The sequence below is a fragment of the Hordeum vulgare genome, chromosome 4H, assembly GCF_904849725.1.
Source record: "Hordeum vulgare subsp. vulgare chromosome 4H, MorexV3_pseudomolecules_assembly, whole genome shotgun sequence".
Classification (NCBI taxonomy): domain Eukaryota; kingdom Viridiplantae; phylum Streptophyta; class Magnoliopsida; order Poales; family Poaceae; genus Hordeum; species Hordeum vulgare.
The window spans coordinates 609832574-609854444 of record NC_058521.1 but is presented as its reverse complement, the minus strand read 5'-3'; the positions used below and the strand labels follow the sequence as shown (position 1 = coordinate 609854444).

At 43.1% G+C, this 21871-nt stretch overlaps 4 protein-coding genes across 4 annotated transcripts; all 4 read right to left on the bottom strand.

Annotated features, from left to right (window-relative positions):
- Positions 1 to 2960: 2960 nt before the first annotated feature.
- On the bottom strand, positions 2961 to 4045 carry LOC123450097 (germin-like protein 8-5). The gene is made up of 2 exons (XM_045127503.1): positions 3847 to 4045; positions 2961 to 3708 (listed from the first exon to the last, which is right to left on the bottom strand). Exons 1-2 carry the CDS (start codon positions 3965 to 3967, stop codon positions 3140 to 3142), a joined length of 690 nt encoding a protein of 229 aa, XP_044983438.1. The 5' UTR covers positions 3968 to 4045; the 3' UTR covers positions 2961 to 3139.
- Positions 4046 to 7218: 3173 nt separating this feature from the next.
- LOC123450092 (germin-like protein 8-11) lies at positions 7219 to 8266 on the bottom strand. Its single transcript, XM_045127498.1, has 2 exons — positions 8089 to 8266; positions 7219 to 7957 (listed from the first exon to the last, which is right to left on the bottom strand). Exons 1-2 carry the CDS (start codon positions 8207 to 8209, stop codon positions 7389 to 7391), a joined length of 690 nt encoding a protein of 229 aa, XP_044983433.1. The 5' UTR covers positions 8210 to 8266; the 3' UTR covers positions 7219 to 7388.
- On the bottom strand, positions 7219 to 19664 carry LOC123450091 (germin-like protein 8-11). The gene is made up of 3 exons (XM_045127497.1): positions 19479 to 19664; positions 18772 to 19347; positions 7219 to 7381 (listed from the first exon to the last, which is right to left on the bottom strand). Exons 1-2 carry the CDS (start codon positions 19597 to 19599, stop codon positions 18779 to 18781), a joined length of 690 nt encoding a protein of 229 aa, XP_044983432.1. The 5' UTR covers positions 19600 to 19664; the 3' UTR covers positions 7219 to 7381; positions 18772 to 18778.
- Positions 14357 to 15441, bottom strand: LOC123450094 (germin-like protein 8-5). The gene is made up of 2 exons (XM_045127499.1): positions 15243 to 15441; positions 14357 to 15104 (listed from the first exon to the last, which is right to left on the bottom strand). Exons 1-2 carry the CDS (start codon positions 15361 to 15363, stop codon positions 14536 to 14538), a joined length of 690 nt encoding a protein of 229 aa, XP_044983434.1. The 5' UTR covers positions 15364 to 15441; the 3' UTR covers positions 14357 to 14535.
- Positions 19665 to 21871: the final 2207 nt, after the last annotated feature.

The following is a 21871-nucleotide window of genomic DNA, read 5'->3' as shown; positions in this document are numbered from 1 at the left end:
ATCCGCCCCGCGAACAATCCCGCGATCAGTCCCACGATCTAGTACCGAACGGACGGCACCTCCGCGTTCAGCACACGTACAGCTCGACGATGATCTCGGCCTTCTTGATCCAGCAAGAGAGACGGAGAGGTAGAAGAGTTCTCCGGCAGCGTGACGGCGCTCCGGAGGTTGGTGATGACCTTGTCTCAGCAGGGCTCCGCCCGAGCTCCGCAGAAACGCGCTCTAGAGGAAAAACCGTGGAGGTATGTGGTCGGGCTGCCGTGGAAAAGTCGTCTCAAATCAGCCCTAAAACCTCCTTATATATAGGTGGGAGGGAGGGGGCCTTGCCTTGGGGCTCAAGGAGCCCCAAGGGGGTCGGCCGAGTCCAAGGGGGAGGACTCTCCCCCCCCAAACCGAGTTGGACTAGGTTTGGTGGGAGGGAGTCCCCCTTCCTTCCCACCTCCTCCTTTTTTTATTTCTCTCTTGATTTTCTTCTCCTTGGCGCATGGGGCACTTGTGGGCTGTCCCACCAGCCCACTAAGGGCTGGTGTGGCTCCCCCAATGCCTATGGGCTTCCCCGGGGTGGGTTGCCCCCCCCCCCCCGGTGAACTCCCGGAACCCATTCGTCATTCCCGGTAACTCCGAAAACCTTCCGGTAATCAAATGAGGTCATCCTATATATCAATCTTTGTTTCTGGACCATTCCGGAAACCCTCGTGACGTCCGTGATCTCATCCAGGACTCCGAACAACATTCGGTAACCAACCATATAACTCAAATACGCATAAAACAACGTCGAACCTTAAGTGTGCAGACCCTGCGGGTTCGAGAACTATGTAGACATGACCCGAGAGACTCCTCGGTCAATATCCAATAGCGGGACCTGGATGCCCATATTGGATCCTACATATTCTACGAAGATCTTATCGTTTGAACCTCAGTGCCAAGGATTCGTATAATCCCGTATGTCATTCCCTTTGTCCTTCGGTATGTTACTTGCCCGAGATTCGATCGTCAGTATCCGCATACCTATTTCAATCTCGTTTACCGGCAAGTCTCTTTACTCGTTCCGTAATACAAGATCCCGCAACTTACACTAAGTCACATTGCTTGCAAGGCTTTTGTGTGATGTTGTATTACCGAGTGGGCCCCGAGATACCTCTCCGTCACACGGAGTGACAAATCCCAGTCTTGATCCATACTAACTCAACTAACACCTTCGGAGATACCTGTAGAGCATCTTTATAGTCACCCAGTTACGTTGCGACGTTTGATACACACAAAGCATTCCTCCGGTGTCAGTGAGTTATATGATCTCATGGTCATAGGAATAAATACTTGACACGCAGAAAACAGTAGCAACAAAATGACACGATCAACATGCTACGTCTATTAGTTTGGGTCTAGTCCATCACGTGATTCTCCCAATGACGTGATCCAGTTATCAAGCAACAACACCTTGTTCATAATCAGAAGACACTGACTATCATCGATCAACTGGCTAGCCAACTAGAGGCATGCTAGGGATGGTGTTTTGTCTATGTATCCACACATGTAAATGAGTCTTCATTCAATACAATTATAGCATGGATAATAAACTATTATCTTGATACAGGAATTATAATAATAACTATATTTATTATTGCCTCTATGGCATAATTCCAACAGCGGCGTATTGCGTCGTGACCCTCTTCGGGGAGTCACTAGTGAGTGCAGTTGTCCTTCATTTGTGGTGGCTTGTTTGGAACGGTATGACGAAACAATTGACCCTACCTCACCTCCCGTGACTCACGGTTTTGCTTGCACCTATCTTCTACACGCAACAACGTCATCCTTTCATCATGTCTGCTCGCAGTCAACGTTCCTTGCTTTAGTTAGATGGTCCTCTTCGACATCCATTGGCTGGCGATGGCGCGATGAAGTCCAGCATTTTCCTCCAACTGGCGCGTGGTTGAATGTCGTCAGCGGTGCTAGTTGAATCTTCAGTTGGTCCAACCTCTCATGTTCTTCCTCTCGATGGCATGTTGGAGGCATCTAATTGTGCACTTCATGTGCTTGTTAGCATGTTTGGCTTGTTTTGCCAAGCTTTCTTCCATCATCGTGTATGATGATTTCCTCCACACCTTGTAAGCATTGGACTTTATGTATGGGAAGCAGGCCGAAGTACGTTTTAGGGATAAAATACTTCTATGAAAAGCTTGTTACAAACAAGCAACTCAAATTATAATCTGTTATTTTGGGGGGGGGGGGGGGGTAGGGGGTAGGTAATAATCGTTTATTCTGTATATTGATGGAGCTGATTTTTTGAACCTGGTCTCCGGTATGTCCAGGTTCTAGAACTTGGGTGAAAATCGTACTCCCTCACTTCTTAAATATAAGTATTTCTAGAGATTTTAATATGGACTACATACGGAGCAAAAGGAGTGAACGTACACTCTAAAATATGTCTACACACATCCATATATAGTCCATGTAGGAACCTCTACAAAGATCTATATTTAGGAATCGAGGGAGTATTTCTAGTTCTCAACTTAAGAAAAACAAATAATGCTACGAGTTTTTTGATAAAACGAATCACCTCATTAACTCCCATCAAAGCATCCGCCAATCGAACTTGCAAGAGTTTGAACCAATATGAATCTAAAACATTACATAGGAACCGTAAATTTCCTATTGCATGCACCAGAAAGCGAGATACCAGAACAACGACTCAAGGAAGCAACTTTTGCACACTCAACTTTCACGTTTCAATCATGAGCACAATCGGGCTCCAACCATCGCATACTTCACATGTATTGCAAGAAAGTCCTAGGTGTTCAACCGTAGCATCAAACATATTTAAATTACCACATAATTGTGTATTGTTTCTTTTTTAACCTAATCATCTATTGTTTCAGAACAAGGGGAAAAGAACCGAAATTTTGATTTGTTGTGAGAAATACGAGACATCATAACCAAAAAAGCATATGAGATCATATCAGTGTGATAAAAAAAATGGTATTGTCAATTATTTGGAAGGAAGAAATGCATTCAATGTTTACATACACACACCGACCTGACATGTGCTCCATTAATTTTACAGCTTATGACGCATGTCTAGAAACTTAACTAATTCCTTGGTTTATGCACTAATCTTCCGGGTAATCACCCAATGCCTGACTTAGTTTTGGTTGTTCTCCCAGAACTGAGCCTGGAGCCAATCTATTGTATTCTTTTCCACCTGAAACGCCTTGGCAAGAACATCATCTGATATTGTTGGGTCTGACCCAAAAACAGCATTGGCAATTGTGATAGCCCCTGGGTTCTGGCTGCTGAGCGCGGCAATGGCAACGGCGGGCTGGTGGGGGTTGGGGTTGAATTGAAAGTGAATGAGCCCCACGGGGAAGACAAACACATCACCTTTGTTGAGCACCTTGGAGAGGAACTTGTTTCTGTTGGGGGCGGGCAGGTTGGACGTGACAAATCCGACATATAGTGTCCCCTCGAGCACCGTGAGGATCTCAGTGGCACGAGGGTGCGTGTGTGGTGGGTTCTGACCCAAGGGAGCATAGTCGATGCGTGCAATTGAGATGCCGAGGGTGTTGAGTCCAGCAATCTGCATGACGTTGATCAAGGTAACGTTGGACCCAACCTTGTTGGTCACCCTAGGCTTGTCGAGGGCGGCTGCCTTGAAGAAGTCATCAGCGTTGGCATCCATTGGGTTCTTGCAAACAAACCCATTGACACGCACTGGTGCACAGAGGAGATGTAGAGTGTCAGCTTAGGTATTACTAGAAATTTATTTTAACATGCATATAATTTTTATAAATTAATTTCAACATGCGTATTTGGTGATAGTAGGACGGGAAAGCAGGAAGTAGGCAGTACCTGGTGAATGCATGTCGGCGACACAAAAGTCCTGGAGCGGGCCAGGGTCGGAGGCAACAGCCTGCCATGAGACCAAGGCGAAAAGAGCAACGAGGAGAAGGTAGGTAGGGGAGGATGCCATTTGTTTTCGGCTCCTTCGGATCTTCTTTTCTCTTGTATTCCTGTTGTGTTTGTTGGGTGAGTGATGGTTTGAGTATGCAGGGGATGTATGTGTTTATATAGGCACGGTGACTAGTGGGAACTCGTGAGCAATAGATATAGTCAAGTGGAACCTCGCAACAGATAGAAATGGTCTGATGTAGATTAGTCTGCATAAACTTTTGAGATGTGGTCAGCCATATTCAAATCTTTGATGTATTATCATCAGATCTCCCATTTGTAATTAATATGCCAAAGCGACACATTTCCCCTTTAATAATAAATTTAAATATGAAGAAGCAAATTAAGGTACTCCATCTGACATAGACCTCTTAGTAACAATTACTATGAGGTATAGTTTTGATTGTGTCAAACAAGGACAAAATCATGGCGGGTCGATCCACGCAATAACGCGCCTATTACGTATCATATGATTACATCAACCAGATATAGAGTTGCCTGGTCAAATTTCTCTCCAAATGGTTGTGTACTTTGCAGGAAGAAGCAACGACATTAATTAATGGATGAAGGAGAGCAAGAGCAGTTAAAATTTCCTTGTCAAAGAGATCTCATCATGACCAATTCAGTGCATAAATCTAACGATCTAGTCCTGACAAAGGTTCATGACTAGTTTTTGTCATGGATGTTCTGGTCCATGTATCTTACAACAAGAAGCGTGGCTGATTTACACTCCAACAAGGAAGAACGGGAAGCTACCAACCCCGAGGAGGAGGAGGAGCGGGCCCGCTGTTGGCGGGTGTAGTCCCAGATTGCGATGGCGGCGTTGACATGGACGTTGAGCGACCGGACGACGCCCAGCTGCAGGATCTCAACGCACACGTCCACCGCCTCCTGGATGATGTCCACCGGGATGCCCTCCTAACTGCCCAGCACCACCATCGTCTTCTCCGGGAACGAGAACTCGTCCAGGGCTGGGCAGTTTCAAGCCAACACGACAAGATAGCTCAAGTTCAAGTGCTTACATTCAGAAAGTTATTTACTCGCTCCAAAACCGACACTGGAACACATTCAAAGCTAGACGACTGCATAAAAACAAGGCATATTCTTTATTTTTTGCGAGAAAAATAAGGCATATTCAGAATTACAACAGAAAGGCATAAAGGTTCAGTGCCCCATAAAAAAGATAACTACCGCCCTAGAGTCGTCCGTCTTATTCATTTCTTCACAAAATAAACAGTGTCCTCAAATTTCTAGGAGACAGAGAATACAACGAATCTCAGTGCAAGTTGTAAATATTCCCGTTGGAGTCCCAGATGTATTGGGATAAAAAACATCAAGAAAACCTTCAATTGAAACTCTGAGCCTGTAATCAAAACATATACGGAGGATACAAACACTCAAGATGGAAATATTTATAATTAACACCTTTCTAGATTAAGAGAAGGACATCAAGTAAGGTATATCGGTTTCTTTTAGAGAAAACTAAGGTATATATAAGTGTATAACTTGACACTATTAGTTACGGAAGAAATCTATGAGTAAACTCGTGATGGTACACAGAGAGAAGTTTTATCACTGAGAGAAGTATAGCCCAAGTATGTGGGCTATACTCCAGGAACTACCGTAAACTACTTATTACATGCCCCGGAAAGGCAGACCACAACAACGACTCAAGGAAGCAACGTTTGCACATTCAACTTGCACGTTGAAACCTCTGAGCACATTACTAAATAATCATCTATTGGCTTCTGAATAGTATTTTGCATAAACTTTTCAAGTTTGCTTTTTAATATGCTTAAGCGCTAATGCATCATCCGATGTATGACTGAGTAGTAATTACAATTATTTATCCATCTCAACCAAGTCAGCACAATGCATGGAGCGCTGGTTTCATGAAAAGTCGCCACCCATCATCATAGTTTATTAGATATCATATACGTATACTTGGTCATGGTGAGAACTGATGCACACGAGGTCAAAGAGGAGTTGAGAGATGTAAGTTATGTAAAGCAATCGTTTTCTACACAGACAAAGTCGTCTGCTTAGCTTGATCTACTCTCCTGTAAGATTATCTCGTGTGTTTGCGTGCTATACTTTGGTGTAGTCCCGATTGAGATTTATCTAGCCGGACGGCAGAATACATCAGTTCCATAGCTAGCTAGCCCAACAATCGATCCACCAGCCAGCTTGCTTGCTTTTAGCTCGTAGCGTGCAGGTTTTGTTCTAGTTTCGGTTATAGTTGTGTTGGCGTACGACGGCGATCTGATCTACGGCAAGCGGCTAGTTCTAACACTCTCCATTCTTTTAAGTTGCTACAGAATGTGTGCAATCAACACTCTCCATTTACGGTGGTGTGTTCGGAATGGTATGGCGATCCAATCGACCCTGCCTTAAATCAAATGACTCACGGTATTGCATGCACATATCTTGTAGTACATGCAACAATGTCCTCCTTTCATCATGTCTGCTGGTATGGTCAAGACACTACTTGGTTTAAGCAGCGGGTCGTCTCCGACATGCAACTGTAGTTCAAAGGTGACAGTACGACGAAGTCAGGTGTTTTCTTCCAGGTGGCTCGTGGATGAATGTCGTCATCGGTCCTGGTTGAGTCTTAAGGTGGTCCAGCTTCTCATCTGCTCCCTTCCGCCAGCATGCTCGAGGTGTGTCATTAGGCACTTCCGGTAATAAGTTTATTTTCTACATTTATGCATATTTTTTATATGTATGTTGGAGCTAATGTTTAAAATCTCGACTCCGTTGTGCCCAGTTTCCAAAACTTAGTAAAAAAACGTGTTTTTAGTTCCCAACTTAAGAAAATCAAAAATACTACTCATAAGAATTTAGATAAAATGAGCCACCTCATCGATTTCCATCAAAGCAGCCGTCAATCGAACTTACAAGAGCTTTGAACCAAAAGGAAGCTAAAAATATTACATGGAGGAACTGTATATTTCTAATTTCATGCACCAGAAAGCGAGAGACCAGAACAACAAGTCCAGGAAGCAACTTTTGCACATTCCACATTCACATTTAAATCCTGAGCACAATCGGGCTCCACCCATCGCATACTTCACATGTATTGCCAGATAATAATACGTGTTCAACACCAGCGTCAAACAAATACTGCATTACCAAATAATCTTGTATTGTTTCTTTTTTTTAACCTAATCATATATTATTTCAGAATAAGGGGAAAAAAACCCAAAATATTGATCAATTATGAGAAATACGACACAGTAGAACCAAAAAAAAGCATGTGAGATCATATCAGTGTGATAAAAAACAATATTTTTGATTATTTAAAAGGTAGAAATACATTCACTGATTACAGGCACACAATTACATATGCTCCTTTTATTTTATAAATTAGGATGCATATCTAGGAACTCAATCATGCCCTTAATTTACGCACGTGTCGTCCGTGTAATCACCCAATGTGTGACTTAATTGTGGTTGTTCTCCCAGAACTGAGCCTGGAGCCAGTCTATAGTATTCTTTTCCACCTGAAACGCCTTGGCAAGAACATCATCTGATATTGCTGGGTCTGACCCAAACACTGCATTGGCAATTGTGATAGCCCCTGGGTTCTGGCTGCTGAGCGCGGCAATTGCAACAGCGGGCTGATGGGGGTTGGGGTTGAACTGAAAGTGAATGAGCCCCACGGGGAAGACAAATACATCACCTTTGTTGAGCACCTTCGAGAGGAACTTGTTTCTGTTGGGTGCAGGCAGGTTGGATGTGACAAATCCGACATACAGTGTCCCCTCGAGTACCGTGAGGATCTCAGTGGCGCGAGGGTGCGTATGTGGCGGGTTCTGACCCAAGGGAGCATAGTCGATGCGCGCAATTGAGATGCCGAGGGTGTTGAGTCCAGCAATCTGCATGACGTTGATCAAGGTGACGTTGGAGCCAACCTTGTTTGTCACCCTAGGCTTGTCGAGGGCGGCTGCCTTGAAGAAGTCATCAGCGTTTACATCCATAGGGTTCTTGCAAACAAACCCATTTACACGCACTGGTGAATAGAGGAGATGTAGAGTGTAAGCTTGGGTATTACTAGGAAGTGATATGAACATGCATATAATTTTTAGAAATTAATTTCAGCATATGTATTTGGTGAAAGCATGGTAAGAAGCCGTACTGTACCTGGTGAATGCATGTCGGCCACACAAAAGTCTTGGAGTGGGCTAGGGTCGGAGGAAGTTGCCTGCCATGAGACCAACGCAAGAAGAGCAGCGAGGAGAAGGAAGGAACAGGAGGATGCCATCTTATTGATTTCCTTGTCTTGTGTTCCTGTTTGTGGTTGTGGCGTGAGTGATGGTTTGGATATGCCGGGAATGTATGTGTTTATATAGGCGCAGCAAGCAGTGCATGAACTCGTGAGCAATAATAGACTTGGCCAACTGGAACCGACCAACATATTGAAATGGTCTATGATGGCTGATTAAACTATTTTATATAAACTTTATGAGTTACCTTTTAAGACATGTTTTCCCTTCAAAGAAGCAATGCAGGGTATACAGCCATATAATAGCTACTCTGTGGTGATGTGTTCGGCTGAGTAGTAATTATGAATGTTTCTCCATCTCACCTGAGTCCCGAAATGCATGCAGGACTGATTCCTAGAAAATGCACCACACATCACTGTCAAGAAAATGATATTTAATTAAGACAAGAAACATCTGACACTAGTAAAATTAGATATCATATACTTGGTCATAGTTGGAGCCAATGCGTACGAAACCAGTCAAAGAGCAGTTGAGAAAAGCCATGTCATGTAAAGCAATCACTCATTTTCTAACTCGGGGCCGACATAGACAAAGTCACCTATTTGCACATGCGCTTGATTCATGTCTGCATGACTTCTAAAGACATACAGAGTGACTACTACTACAGGTTCTTTCCAGAAGTTGATATAGAATCATGTGCGCAGTCCCGCTTTTCAAACTATGAAACTATATATTATTTGCCAATATATTTGTCATGAAATCCAGCAACATAAGACGACGGAGTAGTTAGAGGATTTATAGCAGCCCCTGTACGTTATCAACATGTCAATTCGATATTTACTTTGTCAGATGTCTCTCGAAAGTGGTTGAGTGCTTAATTACAGGAAGAAGCGGCGACATTAATGCACGAAATACCCAACCAAAAGGAGAGTTGATACAAAGGTCATGATGATGGAGAGCAGGAAGTTTCCATACGATCTTAGCAAGACTAGTCAACACCCTCTTGCTAAGAGTTTTATCATGCATGACCAGTTCAGTGTATAAATCTAACAATCTGGTTTGCCTTCGTGACTAGGTTCACGGCACCAGTAAGTACTCATCCAATGACTAGACTAGGTCGGGCAACCAGTCATAAACTTATTAATTTCTTCGAGGTGTGTGTTGGCTGTTTTAGATAGAAAGAAGTTTTCATCAAATGATTTAATTACTTCTATCACAAGCTGGTTAGAAAAAGAACTCAAATAATAGTTTTATTGTGGGGTCAAATATCTAAAAAAGTTTGCTGGGGAATGATCAATCAAACTTAGATTTTTGAACCAAAAGGAAGCTAAAACAAAACACTCAAGAAAAATAGAAATACCGTAAACTACTTATGACATGCACCAGGAAAGGCAGACCATAACAACGACTCCAGGAAGCAACTTTTGCACATTCAGCTTGCACATTGCAACCTGTGAGCACATTACCATATAATCATATAATTGTCTATTGGCTTCTGATTAATTTTGTCATAAACTTCTCAAGTTTGCTTTTAATTTGCTTAAGCGCTACTGAATCTTTTTATGTACATATCAGTAGTAATTACGTTATCCATCTCATCCAAGTCAGCACAATGCATGCAGGGTTGGTTCCATGAAAAGGCACCAACCACCACCATAGTTTATTAGGTACCATATACTTATACTTGGTCATAGTGAGAATTGATGCGCACGAGATCAAAGAGCAGTTGAGATATGTGAAGTTATGTAAAGCAATCGTTTTCTACCTAGAAAAGGTCACCTTGTTAGCTTGGTCTATTCTCTCCATTATTTTAAGTTGCTACAGAATGCATGCAATCAAGCTTTTCAAGATGTGGCCACTAACATAAGCAAACTATATATTTGCCACCGGATTAGTCATGAACAACACTATGCACGAGATATGTCATGGGATAAAAAGAACATTCACATAATTATACATTTAGCGATGTGCGTTAACAACTTAACATACATATGGTAAAAAGCGTGGCCAGAGATATAATGCAATATCTTACCATTCATCAAAACCAATGGAAAAAATAAACTGAAAAACTTTGCAATTTGAGTCATCTAGTGATATAAAAAAATATTAGGTTGGAAGATGACGCATGTGTCAATGAGGAATAAGTCAGAGGTGTGTTACTCCATGCATGAATGCACCTAATACACAACTATTATATGTACTGCGCCTGTTATCATCACATCAATAAGATATTACTCGGTCAAAATTTTGTTAAAATGGTTAATTACATTAAGTGTTGTTGGTAGTTTTGATACAAAAAATATGTTCCCATCAGACAAATAAAATGCATCCAAAAAATACATGACCCAACATCATCCTCGTGGACGACATGAGAGACGATCTCGGCCGCCGTCCCTAGGACCCCACACTCTCATCCTTCCCACACCGTCGTCGATCAACATCATGCACAGCAAAGCCCGGGGTTACTTTAGGCAGCAGCGTTGTGTCCCGTCTCTCCACTCCACTCCCTGGTCTCTCTGGGTTGCTCCTAGGACCTCACACTTTTGGCGCTGCTATCCCTCACAGCCGAAGCAAGCCGTTGGCATGAGGTTGCAAGGCGTGGCTTGTGGGAACGTGGTTCACCTGGTTCATGACTGGGTAACGGAACTCTGCCAAAAGTCGGTGTTTTCCCAGATCAACCAGCATCATGGTCGTTGACTTGTGAGGGGTGACTGTGGTCAGACATGACGTGGTTGCCCATCACCTCTCATGGGAGAGGTTCCGCCACCGGTGAGCTCCTCCCTGCACCCACCTGGAATGGTTAGGTGGGTTCGTCGGCACTACTAGGCTCGACTGGATCTGTTCATGGTCGTGGGCTTGGGCCTGGTCGAGCCTAATCTGGAGTCTGGGGCCCATCATGGTGGATCTGGTGGCCCAAGTCCCCTTGACTAAGTGTGAGTTGTGGTCCAAGCGAAAGCTCGACGCCTCCGTGCTGGTAACGTGATGTCTTGGTAGTCATGTCCCTCTTGGGGTCGTCGCCATGGCTCTCTCGCCCTCTCAACTCAAGGTGAAAACCCTTATGCGCACATACAGATGGATGGTGGCGGCTGTTGGGGAACGTCGCATGGGAAACAAAAAATTTCCTACGCGCACGAAGACCTATCATGGTGATGTCCATCTACGAGAGGGGATGAGTGATCTACGTACCCTCGTAGACCGTACAGCAGAAGCGTTAGAGAATGCGGTTGATGTAGTGGAACGTCCTCACGTCCCTCGATCCGCCCCGCGAACAATCCCGCGATCAGTCCCACGATCTAGTACCGAACGGACGGCACCTCCGCGTTCAGCACACGTACAGCTCGACGATGATCTCGGCCTTCTTGATCCAGCAAGAGAGACGGAGAGGTAGAAGAGTTCTCCGGCAGCGTGACGGCGCTCCGGAGGTTGGTGATGACCTTGTCTCAGCAGGGCTCCGCCCGAGCTCCGCAGAAACGCGATCTAGAGGAAAAACCGTGGAGGTATGTGGTCGGGCTGCCGTGGAAAAGTCGTCTCAAATCAGCCCTAAAACCTCCTTATATATAGGTGGGAGGGAGGGGGCCTTGCCTTGGGGCTCAAGGAGCCCCAAGGGGGTCGGCCGAGTCCAAGGGGGAGGACTCTCCCCCCCCCCCCCCAAACCGAGTTGGACTAGGTTTGGTGGGAGGGAGTCCCCCTTCCTTCCCACCTCCTCCTTTTTTTTTCTTTCTCTCTTGATTTTCTTCTCCTTGGCGCATAGGACACTTGTGGGCTGTCCCACCAGCCCAGGTGTGGCTCCCCCAATGCCTATGGGCTTCCCCGGGGTGGGTTGCCCCCCCCCCCCCCCCGGTGAACTCCCGGAACCCATTCGTCATTCCCGGTAACTCCGAAAACCTTCCGGTAATCAAATGAGGTCATCCTATATATCAATCTTCGTTTCCGGACCATTCCGGAAACCCTCGTGACGTCCGTGATCTCATCCGGGACTCCGAACAACATTCGGTAACCAACCATATAACTCAAATACGCATAAAACAACGTCGAACCTTAAGTGTGCAGACCCTGTGGGTTCGAGAACTATGTAGACATGACCCGAGAGACTCCTCGGTCAATATCCAATAGCGGGACCTGGATGCCCATATTGGATCCTACATATTCTACGAAGATCTTATCGTTTGAACCTCAGTGCCAAGGATTCGTATAATCCCGTATGTCATTCCCTTTGTCCTTCGGTATGTTACTTGCCCGAGATTCGATCGTCAGTATCCGCATACCTATTTCAATCTCGTTTACCGGCAAGTCTCTTTACTCGTTCCGTAATACAAGATCCCGCAACTTACACTAAGTCACATTGCTTGCAAGGCTTTTGTGTGATGTTGTATTACCGAGTGGGCCCCGAGATACCTCTCCGTCACACGGAGTGACAAATCCCAGTCTTGATCCATACTAACTCAACTAACACCTTCGGAGATACCTGTAGAGCATCTTTATAGTCACCCAGTTACGTTGCAACGTTTGATACACAGAAAGCATTCCTCCGGTGTCAGTGAGTTATATGATCTCATGGTCATAGGAATAAATACTTGACACGCAGAAAACAGTAGCAACAAAATGACACGATCAACATGCTACGTCTATTAGTTTGGGTCTAGTCCATCACGTGATTCTCCCAATGACGTGATCCAGTTATCAAGCAACAACACCTTGTTCATAATCAGAAGACACTGACTATCATCGATCAACTGGCTAGCCAACTAGAGGCATGCTAGGGATGGTGTTTTGTCTATGTATCCACACATGTAAATGAGTCTTCATTCAATACAATTATAGCATGGATAATAAACTATTATCTTGATACAGGAATTATAATAATAACTATATTTATTATTGCCTCTAGGGCATAATTCCAACAGCGGCGTATTGCGTCGTGACCCTCTTCGGGGAGTCACTAGTGAGTGCAGTTGTCCTTCATTTGTGGTGGCTTGTTTGGAACGATATGACGAAACAATTGACCCTACCTCACCTCCCGTGACTCACGGTTTTGCTTGCACCTATCTTCTACACGCAACAACGTCATCCTTTCATCATGTCTGCTCGCAGTCAACGTTCCTTGCTTTAGTTAGATGGTCCTCTTCGACATCCATTGGCTGGCGATGGCGCGATGAAGTCCAGCAGTTTCCTCCAACTGGCGCGTGGTTGAATGTCGTCAGCGGTGCTAGTTGAATCTTCAGTTGGTCCAACCTCTCATGTTCTTCCTCTCGATGGCATGTTGGAGGCATCTAATTGTGCACTTCATGTGCTTGTTAGCATGTTTGGCTTGTTTTGCCAAGCTTTCTTCCATCATCGTGTATGATGATTTCCTCCACACCTTGTAAGCATTGGACTTTATGTATGGGAAGCAGGCCGAAGTACGTTTTAGGGATAAAATACTTCTATGACAAGCTTGTTACAAACAAGCAACTCAAATTATAATCTGTTATTTTGGGGGGGGGGGAGGGGGTAGGTAATAATCGTTTATTCTGTATATTGATGGAGCTGATTTTTTGAACCTGGTCTCCGGTATATCCAGGTTCTAGAACTTGGGTGAAAATCGTACTCCCTCTCTTCTTAAATATAAGTATTTCTAGAGATTTTAATATGGACTACACTCTAAAATATGTCTACACACATCCGTATATAGTCCATGTAGGAGCCTCTACAAAGATCTATATTTAGGAATCGAGGGAGTATTTCTAGTTCTCAACTTAAGAAAAACAAATAATGCTACGAGTTTTTTGATAAAACGAATCACCTCATTAACTCCCATCAAAGCATCCGCCAATCGAACTTGCAAGAGTTTGAACCAATATGAATCTAAAACATTACATAGGAACCGTAAATTTCCTATTACATGCACCAGAAAGCGAGATACCAGAACAACGACTCAAGGAAGCAACTTTTGCACACTCAACTTTCACGTTTCAATCATGAGCACAATCGGGCTCCAACCATCGCATACTTCACATGTATTGCAAGAAAGTCCTAGGTGTTCAACCCTAGCATCAAACATATTTAAATTACCACATAATTGTGTATTGTTTCTTTTTTAACCTAATCATCTATTGTTTCAGAACAAGGGGAAAAGAACCGAAATTTTGATTTGTTGTGAGAAATACGAGACATCATAACCAAAAAAGCATATGAGATCATATCAGTGTGATAAAAAAAATGGTATTGTCAATTATTTGGAAGGAAGAAATGCATTCAATGTTTACATACACACACCGACCTGACATGTGCTCCATTAATTTTACAGCTTAAGATGCATGTCTAGAAACTTAACTAATTCCTTGGTTTATGCACTAATCTTCCGGGTAATCACCCAATGCCTGACTTAGTTTTGGTTGTTCTCCCAGAACTGAGCCTGGAGCCAATCTATTGTATTCTTTTCCACCTGAAACGCCTTGGCAAGAACATCATCTGATATTGTTGGGTCTGACGCAAAAACAGCATTGGCAATTGTGATAGCCCCTGGGTTCTGGCTGCTGAGCGCGGCAATGGCAACGGCGGGCTGGTGGGGGTTGGGGTTGAATTGAAAGTGAATGAGCCCCACGGGGAAGACAAACACATCACCTTTGTTGAGCACCTTGGAGAGGAACTTGTTTCTGTTGGGGGCGGGCAGGTTGGACGTGACAAATCCGACATATAGTGTCCCCTCGAGCACCGTGAGGATCTCAGTGGCACGAGGGTGCGTGTGTGGTGGGTTCTGACCCAAGGGAGCATAGTCGATGCGTGCAATTGAGATGCCGAGGGTGTTGAGTCCAGCAATCTGCATGACGTTGATCAAGGTAACGTTGGACCCAACCTTGTTGGTCACCCTAGGCTTGTCGAGGGCGGCTGCCTTGAAGAAGTCATCAGCGTTGGCATCCATTGGGTTCTTGCAAACAAACCCATTGACACGCACTGGTGCACAGAGGAGATGTAGAGTGTCAGCTTAGGTATTACTAGAAATTTATTTTAACATGCATATAATTTTTATAAATTAATTTCAACATGCGTATTTGGTGATAGTAGGACGGGAAAGCAGGAAGTAGGCAGTACCTGGTGAATGCATGTCGGCGACACAAAAGTCCTGGAGCGGGCCAGGGTCGGAGGCAACAGCCTGCCATGAGACCAAGGCGAAAAGAGCAACGAGGAGAAGGTAGGTAGGGGAGGATGCCATTTGTTTTCGGCTCCTTCGGATCTTCTTTTCTCTTGTATTCCTGTTGTGTTTGTTGGGTGAGTGATGGTTTGAGTATGCAGGGGATGTATGTGTTTATATAGGCACGGTGACTAGTGGGAACTCGTGAGCAATAGATATAGTCAAGTGGAACCTCGCAACAGATAGAAATGGTCTGATGTAGATTAGTCTGCATAAACTTTTGAGATGTGGTCAGCCATATTCAAATCTTTGATGTATTATCATCAGATCTCCCATTTGTAATTAATATGCCAAAGCGACACATTTCCCCTTTAATAATAAATTTAAATATGAAGAAGCAAATTAAGGTACTCCATCTGACATAGACCTCTTAGTAACAATTACTATGAGGTATAGTTTTGATTGTGTCAAACAAGGACAAAATCATGGCGGGTCGATCCACGCAATAACGCGCCTATTACGTATCATATGATTACATCAACCAGATATAGAGTTGCCTGGTCAAATTTCTCTCCAAATGGTTGTGTACTTTGCAGGAAGAAGCAACGACATTAATTAATGGATGAAGGAGAGCAAGAGCAGTTAAAATTTCCTTGTCAAAGAGATCTCATCATGACCAATTCAGTGCATAAATCTAACGATCTAGTCCTGACAAAGGTTCATGACTAGTTTTTGTCATGGATGTTCTGGTCCATGTATCTTACAACAAGAAGCGTGGCTGATTTACACTCCAACAAGGAAGAACGGGAAGCTACCAACCCCGAGGAGGAGGAGGAGCGGGCCCGCTGTTGGCGGGTGTAGTCCCAGATTGCGATGGCGGCGTTGACATGGACGTTGAGCGACCGGACGACGCCCAGCTGCAGGATCTCAACGCACACGTCCACCGCCTCCTGGATGATGTCCACCGGGATGCCCTCCTAACTGCCCAGCACCACCATCGTCTTCTCCGGGAACGAGAACTCGTCCAGGGCTGGGCAGTTTCAAGCCAACACGACAAGATAGCTCAAGTTCAAGTGCTTACATTCAGAAAGTTATTTACTCGCTCCAAAACCGACATTGGAACACATTCAAAGCTAGACGACTGCATAAAAACAAGGCATATTCTTTATTTTTTGCGAGAAAAATAAGGCATATTCAGAATTACAACAGAAAGGCATAAAGGTTCAGTGCCCCATAAAAAAGATAACTACCGCCCTAGAGTCGTCCGTCTTATTCATTTCTTCACAAAATAAACAGTGTCCTCAAATTTCTAGGAGACAGAGAATACAACGAATCTCAGTGCAAGTTGTAAATATTCCCGTTGGAGTCCCAGATGTATTGGGATAAAAAACATCAAGAAAACCTTCAATTGAAACTCTGAGCCTGTAATCAAAACATATACGGAGGATACAAACACTCAAGATGGAAATATTTATAATTAACACCTTTCTAGATTAAGAGAAGGACATCAAGTAAGGTATATCTGTTTCTTTTAGAGAAAACTAAGGTATATATAAGTGTATAACTTGACACTATTAGTTACGGAAGAAATCTATGAGTAAACTCGTGATGGTACACAGAGAGAAGTTTTATCACTGAGAGAAGTATAGCCCAAGTATGTGGGCTATACTCCAGGAACTACCGTAAACTACTTATTACATGCCCTGGAAAGGCAGACCACAACAACGACTCAAGGAAGCAACGTTTGCACATTCAACTTGCACGTTGAAACCTCTGAGCACATTACTAAATAATCATCTATTGGCTTCTGAATAGTATTTTGCATAAAATTTTCAAGTTTGCTTTTTAATATGCTTAAGCGCTAATGCATCATCCGATGTATGGCTGAGTAGTAATTACAATTATTTATCCATCTCAACCAAGTCAGCACAATGCATGGAGCGCTGGTTTCATGAAAAGTCGCCACCCATCATCATAGTTTATTAGATATCATATACGTATACTTGGTCATGGTGAGAACTGATGCACACGAGGTCAAAGAGGAGTTGAGAGATGTAAGTTATGTAAAGCAATCGTTTTCTACACAGACAAAGTCGTCTGCTTAGCTTGATCTACTCTCCTGTAAGATTATCTCGTGTGTTTGCGTGCTATACTTTGGTGTAGTCCCGATTGAGATTTATCTAGCCGGACGGCAGAATACATCAGTTCCATAGCTAGCTAGCCCAACAATCGATCCACCAGCCAGCTTGCTTGCTTTTAGCTCGTAGCGTGCAGGTTTTGTTCTAGTTTCGGTTATAGTCGTGTTGGCGTACGACGGCGATCTGATCTACGGCAAGCGGCTAGTTCTAACACTCTCCATTCTTTTAAGTTGCTACAGAATGTGTGCAATCAACACTCTCCATTTACGGTGGTGTGTTCGGAATGGTATGGCGATCCAATCGACCCTGCCTTAAATCAAATGACTCACGGTATTGCATGCATATATCTTGTAGTACATGCAACAATGTCCTCCTTTCATCATGTCTGCTGGTATGGTCAAGACACTACTTGGTTTAAGCAGCGGGTCGTCTCCGACATGCAACTGTAGTTCAAAGGTGACAGTACGACGAAGTCAAGTGTTTTCTTCCAGGTGGCTCGTGGATGAATGTCGTCGTCGGTCCTGGTTGAGTCTTAAGGTGGTCCAGCTTCTCATCTGCTCCCTTCCGCCAGCATGCTGGAGGTGTGTCATTAGGCACTTCCGGTAATAAGTTTATTTTCTACATTTATGCATATTTTTTATATGTATGTTGGAGCTAATGTTTAAAATCTCGACTCCGTTGTGCCCAGTTTCCAAAACTTATTAAAAAAAACGTGTTTTTAGTTCCCAACTTAAGAAAATCAAAAATACTACTCATAAGAATTTAGATAAAATGAGCCACCTCATCGATTTCCATCAAAGCAGCCGTCAATCAAACTTACAAGAGCTTTGAACCAAAAGGAAGCTAAAAATATTACATGGAGGAACTGTATATTTCTAATTTCATGCACCAGAAAGCGAGAGACCAGAACAACAAGTCCAGGAAGCAACTTTTGCACATTCCACATTCACATTTAAATCCTGAGCACAATCGGGCTCCACCCATCGCATACTTCACATGTATTGCCAGATAATAATACGTGTTCAACACCAGCGTCAAACAAATACTGCATTACCAAATAATCTTGTATTGTTTCTTTTTTTTAACCTAATCATATATTATTTCAGAATAAGGGGAAAAGAACCCAAAATATTGATCAATTATGAGAAATACGACACAGTAGAACCAAAAAAAAGCATGTGAGATCATATCAGTGTGATAAAAAACGATATTTTTGATTATTTAAAAGGTAGAAATACATTCACTGATTACAGGCACACAATTACATATGCTCCTTTTATTTTATAAATTAGGATGCATATCTAGGAACTCAACCATGCCCTTAATTTACGCACGTGTGTAATCACCCAATGTGTGACTTAATTGTGGTTGTTCTCCCAGAACTGAGCCTGGAGCCAGTCTATAGTATTCTTTTCCACCTGAAACGCCTTGGCAAGAACATCATCTGATATTGCTGGGTCTGACCCAAACACTGCATTGGCAATTGTGATAGCCCCTGGGTTCTGGCTGCTGAGCGCGGCAATTGCAATAGCGGGCTGGTGGGGGTTGGGGTTGAACTGAAAGTGAATGAGCCCCACGGGGAAGACAAATACATCACCTTTGTTGAGCACCTTCGAGAGGAACTTGTTTCTGTTGGGTGCAGGCAGGTTGGATGTGACAAATCCGACATACAGTGTCCCCTCGAGTACCGTGAGGATCTCAGTGGCGCGAGGGTGCGTATGTGGCGGGTTCTGACCCAAGGGAGCATAGTCGATGCGCGCAATTGAGATGCCGAGGGTGTTGAGTCCAGCAATCTGCATGACGTTGATCAAGGTGACGTTGGAGCCAACCTTGTTTGTCACCCTAGGCTTGTCGAGGGCGGCTGCCTTGAAGAAGTCATCAGCGTTTACATCCATAGGGTTCTTGCAAACAAACCCATTTACACGCACTGGTGAATAGAGGAGATGTAGAGTGTAAGCTTGGGTATTACTAGGAAGTGATATGAACATGCATATAATTTTTAGAAATTAATTTCAGCATATGTATTTGGTGAAAGCATGGTAAGAAGCCGTACTGTACCTGGTGAATGCATGTCGGCCACACAAAAGTCTTGGAGTGGGCTAGGGTCGGAGGAAGTGGCCTGCCATGAGACCAACGCAAGAAGAGCAGCGAGGAGAAGGAAGGAACAGGAGGATGCCATCTTATTGATTTCCCTGTCTTGTGTTCCTGTTTGTGGTTGTGGCGTGAGTGATGGTTTGGATATGCCGGGAATGTATGTGTTTATATAGGCGCAGCAAGCAGTGCATGAACTCGTGAGCAATAATAGACTTGGCCAACTGGAACCGACCAACATATTGAAATGGTCTATGATGGCTGATTAAACTATTTTATATAAACTTTATGAGTTACCTTTTAAGACATGTTTTCCCTTCAAAGAAGCAATGCAGGGTATACAGCCATATAATAGCTACTCTGTGGTGATGTGTTCGGCTGAGTAGTAATTATGAATGTTTCTCCATCTCACCTGAGTCCCGAAATGCATGCAGGACTGATTCCTAGAAAATGCACCACACATCACTGTCAAGAAAATGATATTTAATTAAGACAAGAAACATCTGACACTAGTAAAATTAGATATCATATACTTGGTCATAGTTGGAGCCAATGCGTACGAAACCAGTCAAAGAGCAGTTGAGAAAAGCCATGTCATGTAAAGCAATCACTCGTTTTCTAACTCGGGGCCGACATAGACAAAGTCACCTATTTGCACATGCGCTTGATTCATGTCTGCATGACTTCTAAAGACATACAGAGTGACTACTACTACAGGTTCTTTCCAGAAGTTGATATAGAATCATGTGCGCAGTCCCGCTTTTCAAACTATGAAACTATATATTATTTGCCAATATATTTGTCATGAAATCCAGCAACATAAGACGACGGAGTAGTTAGAGGATTTGTAGCAGCCCCTGTACGTTATCAACATGTCAATTCGATATTTACTTTGTCAGATGTCTCTCAAAGTGGTTGAGTACTTAATTACAGGAAGAAGCGGCGACATTAATGCACGAAATACCCAACCAAAAGGAGAGTTGATAAAAAGATCATGATGATGGAGAGCAGGAAGTTTCCATACGATCTTAGCAAGACTAGTCAACACCCTCTTGCTAAGAGTTTTATCATGCATGACCAGTTCAGTGTATAAATCTAACAATCTGGTTTGCCTTCGTGACTAGGTTCACGGCACCAGTAAGTACTCATCCAATGACTAGACTAGGTCGGGCAACCAGTCATAAACTTATTAATTTCTTCGAGGTGTGTGTTGGCTGTTTTAGATAGAAAGAAGTTTTCATCAAATGATTTAATTACTTCTATCACAAGCTGGTTACAAAAAGAACTCAAATAATAGTTTTATTGTGGGGTCAAATATCTAAAAAAGTTTGCTGGGGAATGATCAATCAAACTTAGATTTTTGAACCAAAAGGAAGCTAAAACAAAACACTCAAGAAAAATAGAAATACCATAAACTACTTATGACATGCACCAGGAAAGGCAGACCATAACAACGACTCCAGGAAGCAACTTTTGCACATTCAGCTTGCACATTGCAACCTGTGAGCACATTACCATATAATCATATAATTGTCTATTGGCTTCTGATTAATTTTGTCATAAACTTCTCAAGTTTGCTTTTAATTTGCTTAAGCGCTACTGAATCTTTTTATGTACATATCAGTAGTAATTACGTTATCCATCTCATTCAAGTCAGCACAATGCATGCAGGGTTGGTTCCATGAAAAGGCACCAACCACCACCATAGTTTATTAGGTACCATATACTTATACTTGGTCATAGTGAGAATTGATGCGCACGAGATCAAAGAGCAGTTGAGATATGTGAAGTTATGTAAAGCAATCGTTTTCTACCTAGAAAAGGTCACCTTGTTAGCTTGGTCTATTCTCTCCATTATTTTAAGTTGCTACAGAATGCGTGCAATCAAGCTTTTCAAGATGTGGCCACTAACATAAGCAAACTATATATTTGCCACCGGATTAGTCATGAACAACACTATGCACGAGATATGTCATGGGATAAAAAGAACATTCACATAATTATACATTTAGCGATGTGCGTTAACAACTTAACATACATATGGTAAAAAGCGTGGCCAGAGATATAATGCAATATCTTACCATTCATCAAAACCAATGGAAAAAATAAACTGAAAAACTTTGCAATTTGAGTCATCTAGTGATATAAAAAAATATTAGGTTGGAAGATGACGCATGTGTCAATGAGGAATAAGTCAGAGGTGTGTTACTCCATGCATGAATGCACCTAATACACAACTATTATATGTACCGCCCCTGTTATCATCACATCAATAAGATATTACTCGGTCAAAATTGTGTTAAAATGGTTAATTACATTAAGTGTTGTTGGTAGTTTTGATACAAAAAATATGTTCCCAT

Coding starts and splice junctions, on each gene's coding strand:
- LOC123450097 (XM_045127503.1), bottom strand. CDS start 3,967: ATGGCATCCTCCCCTACCTACCTTCTCCTCGTTGCTCTTTTCGCCTTG. Junction 3,709..3,846: donor CGCCGACATGCATTCACCAG/GTACTGCCTACT, acceptor TCTGTGCACCAG/TGCGTGTCAATGGGTTTGTT.
- LOC123450094 (XM_045127499.1), bottom strand. CDS start 15,363: ATGGCATCCTCCCCTACCTACCTTCTCCTCGTTGCTCTTTTCGCCTTG. Junction 15,105..15,242: donor CGCCGACATGCATTCACCAG/GTACTGCCTACT, acceptor TCTGTGCACCAG/TGCGTGTCAATGGGTTTGTT.
- LOC123450091 (XM_045127497.1), bottom strand. CDS start 19,599: ATGGCATCCTCCTGTTCCTTCCTTCTCCTCGCTGCTCTTCTTGCGTTG. Junction 19,348..19,478: donor GGCCGACATGCATTCACCAG/GTACAGTACGGC, acceptor TCTATTCACCAG/TGCGTGTAAATGGGTTTGTT.
- LOC123450092 (XM_045127498.1), bottom strand. CDS start 8,209: ATGGCATCCTCCTGTTCCTTCCTTCTCCTCGCTGCTCTTCTTGCGTTG. Junction 7,958..8,088: donor GGCCGACATGCATTCACCAG/GTACAGTACGGC, acceptor TCTATTCACCAG/TGCGTGTAAATGGGTTTGTT.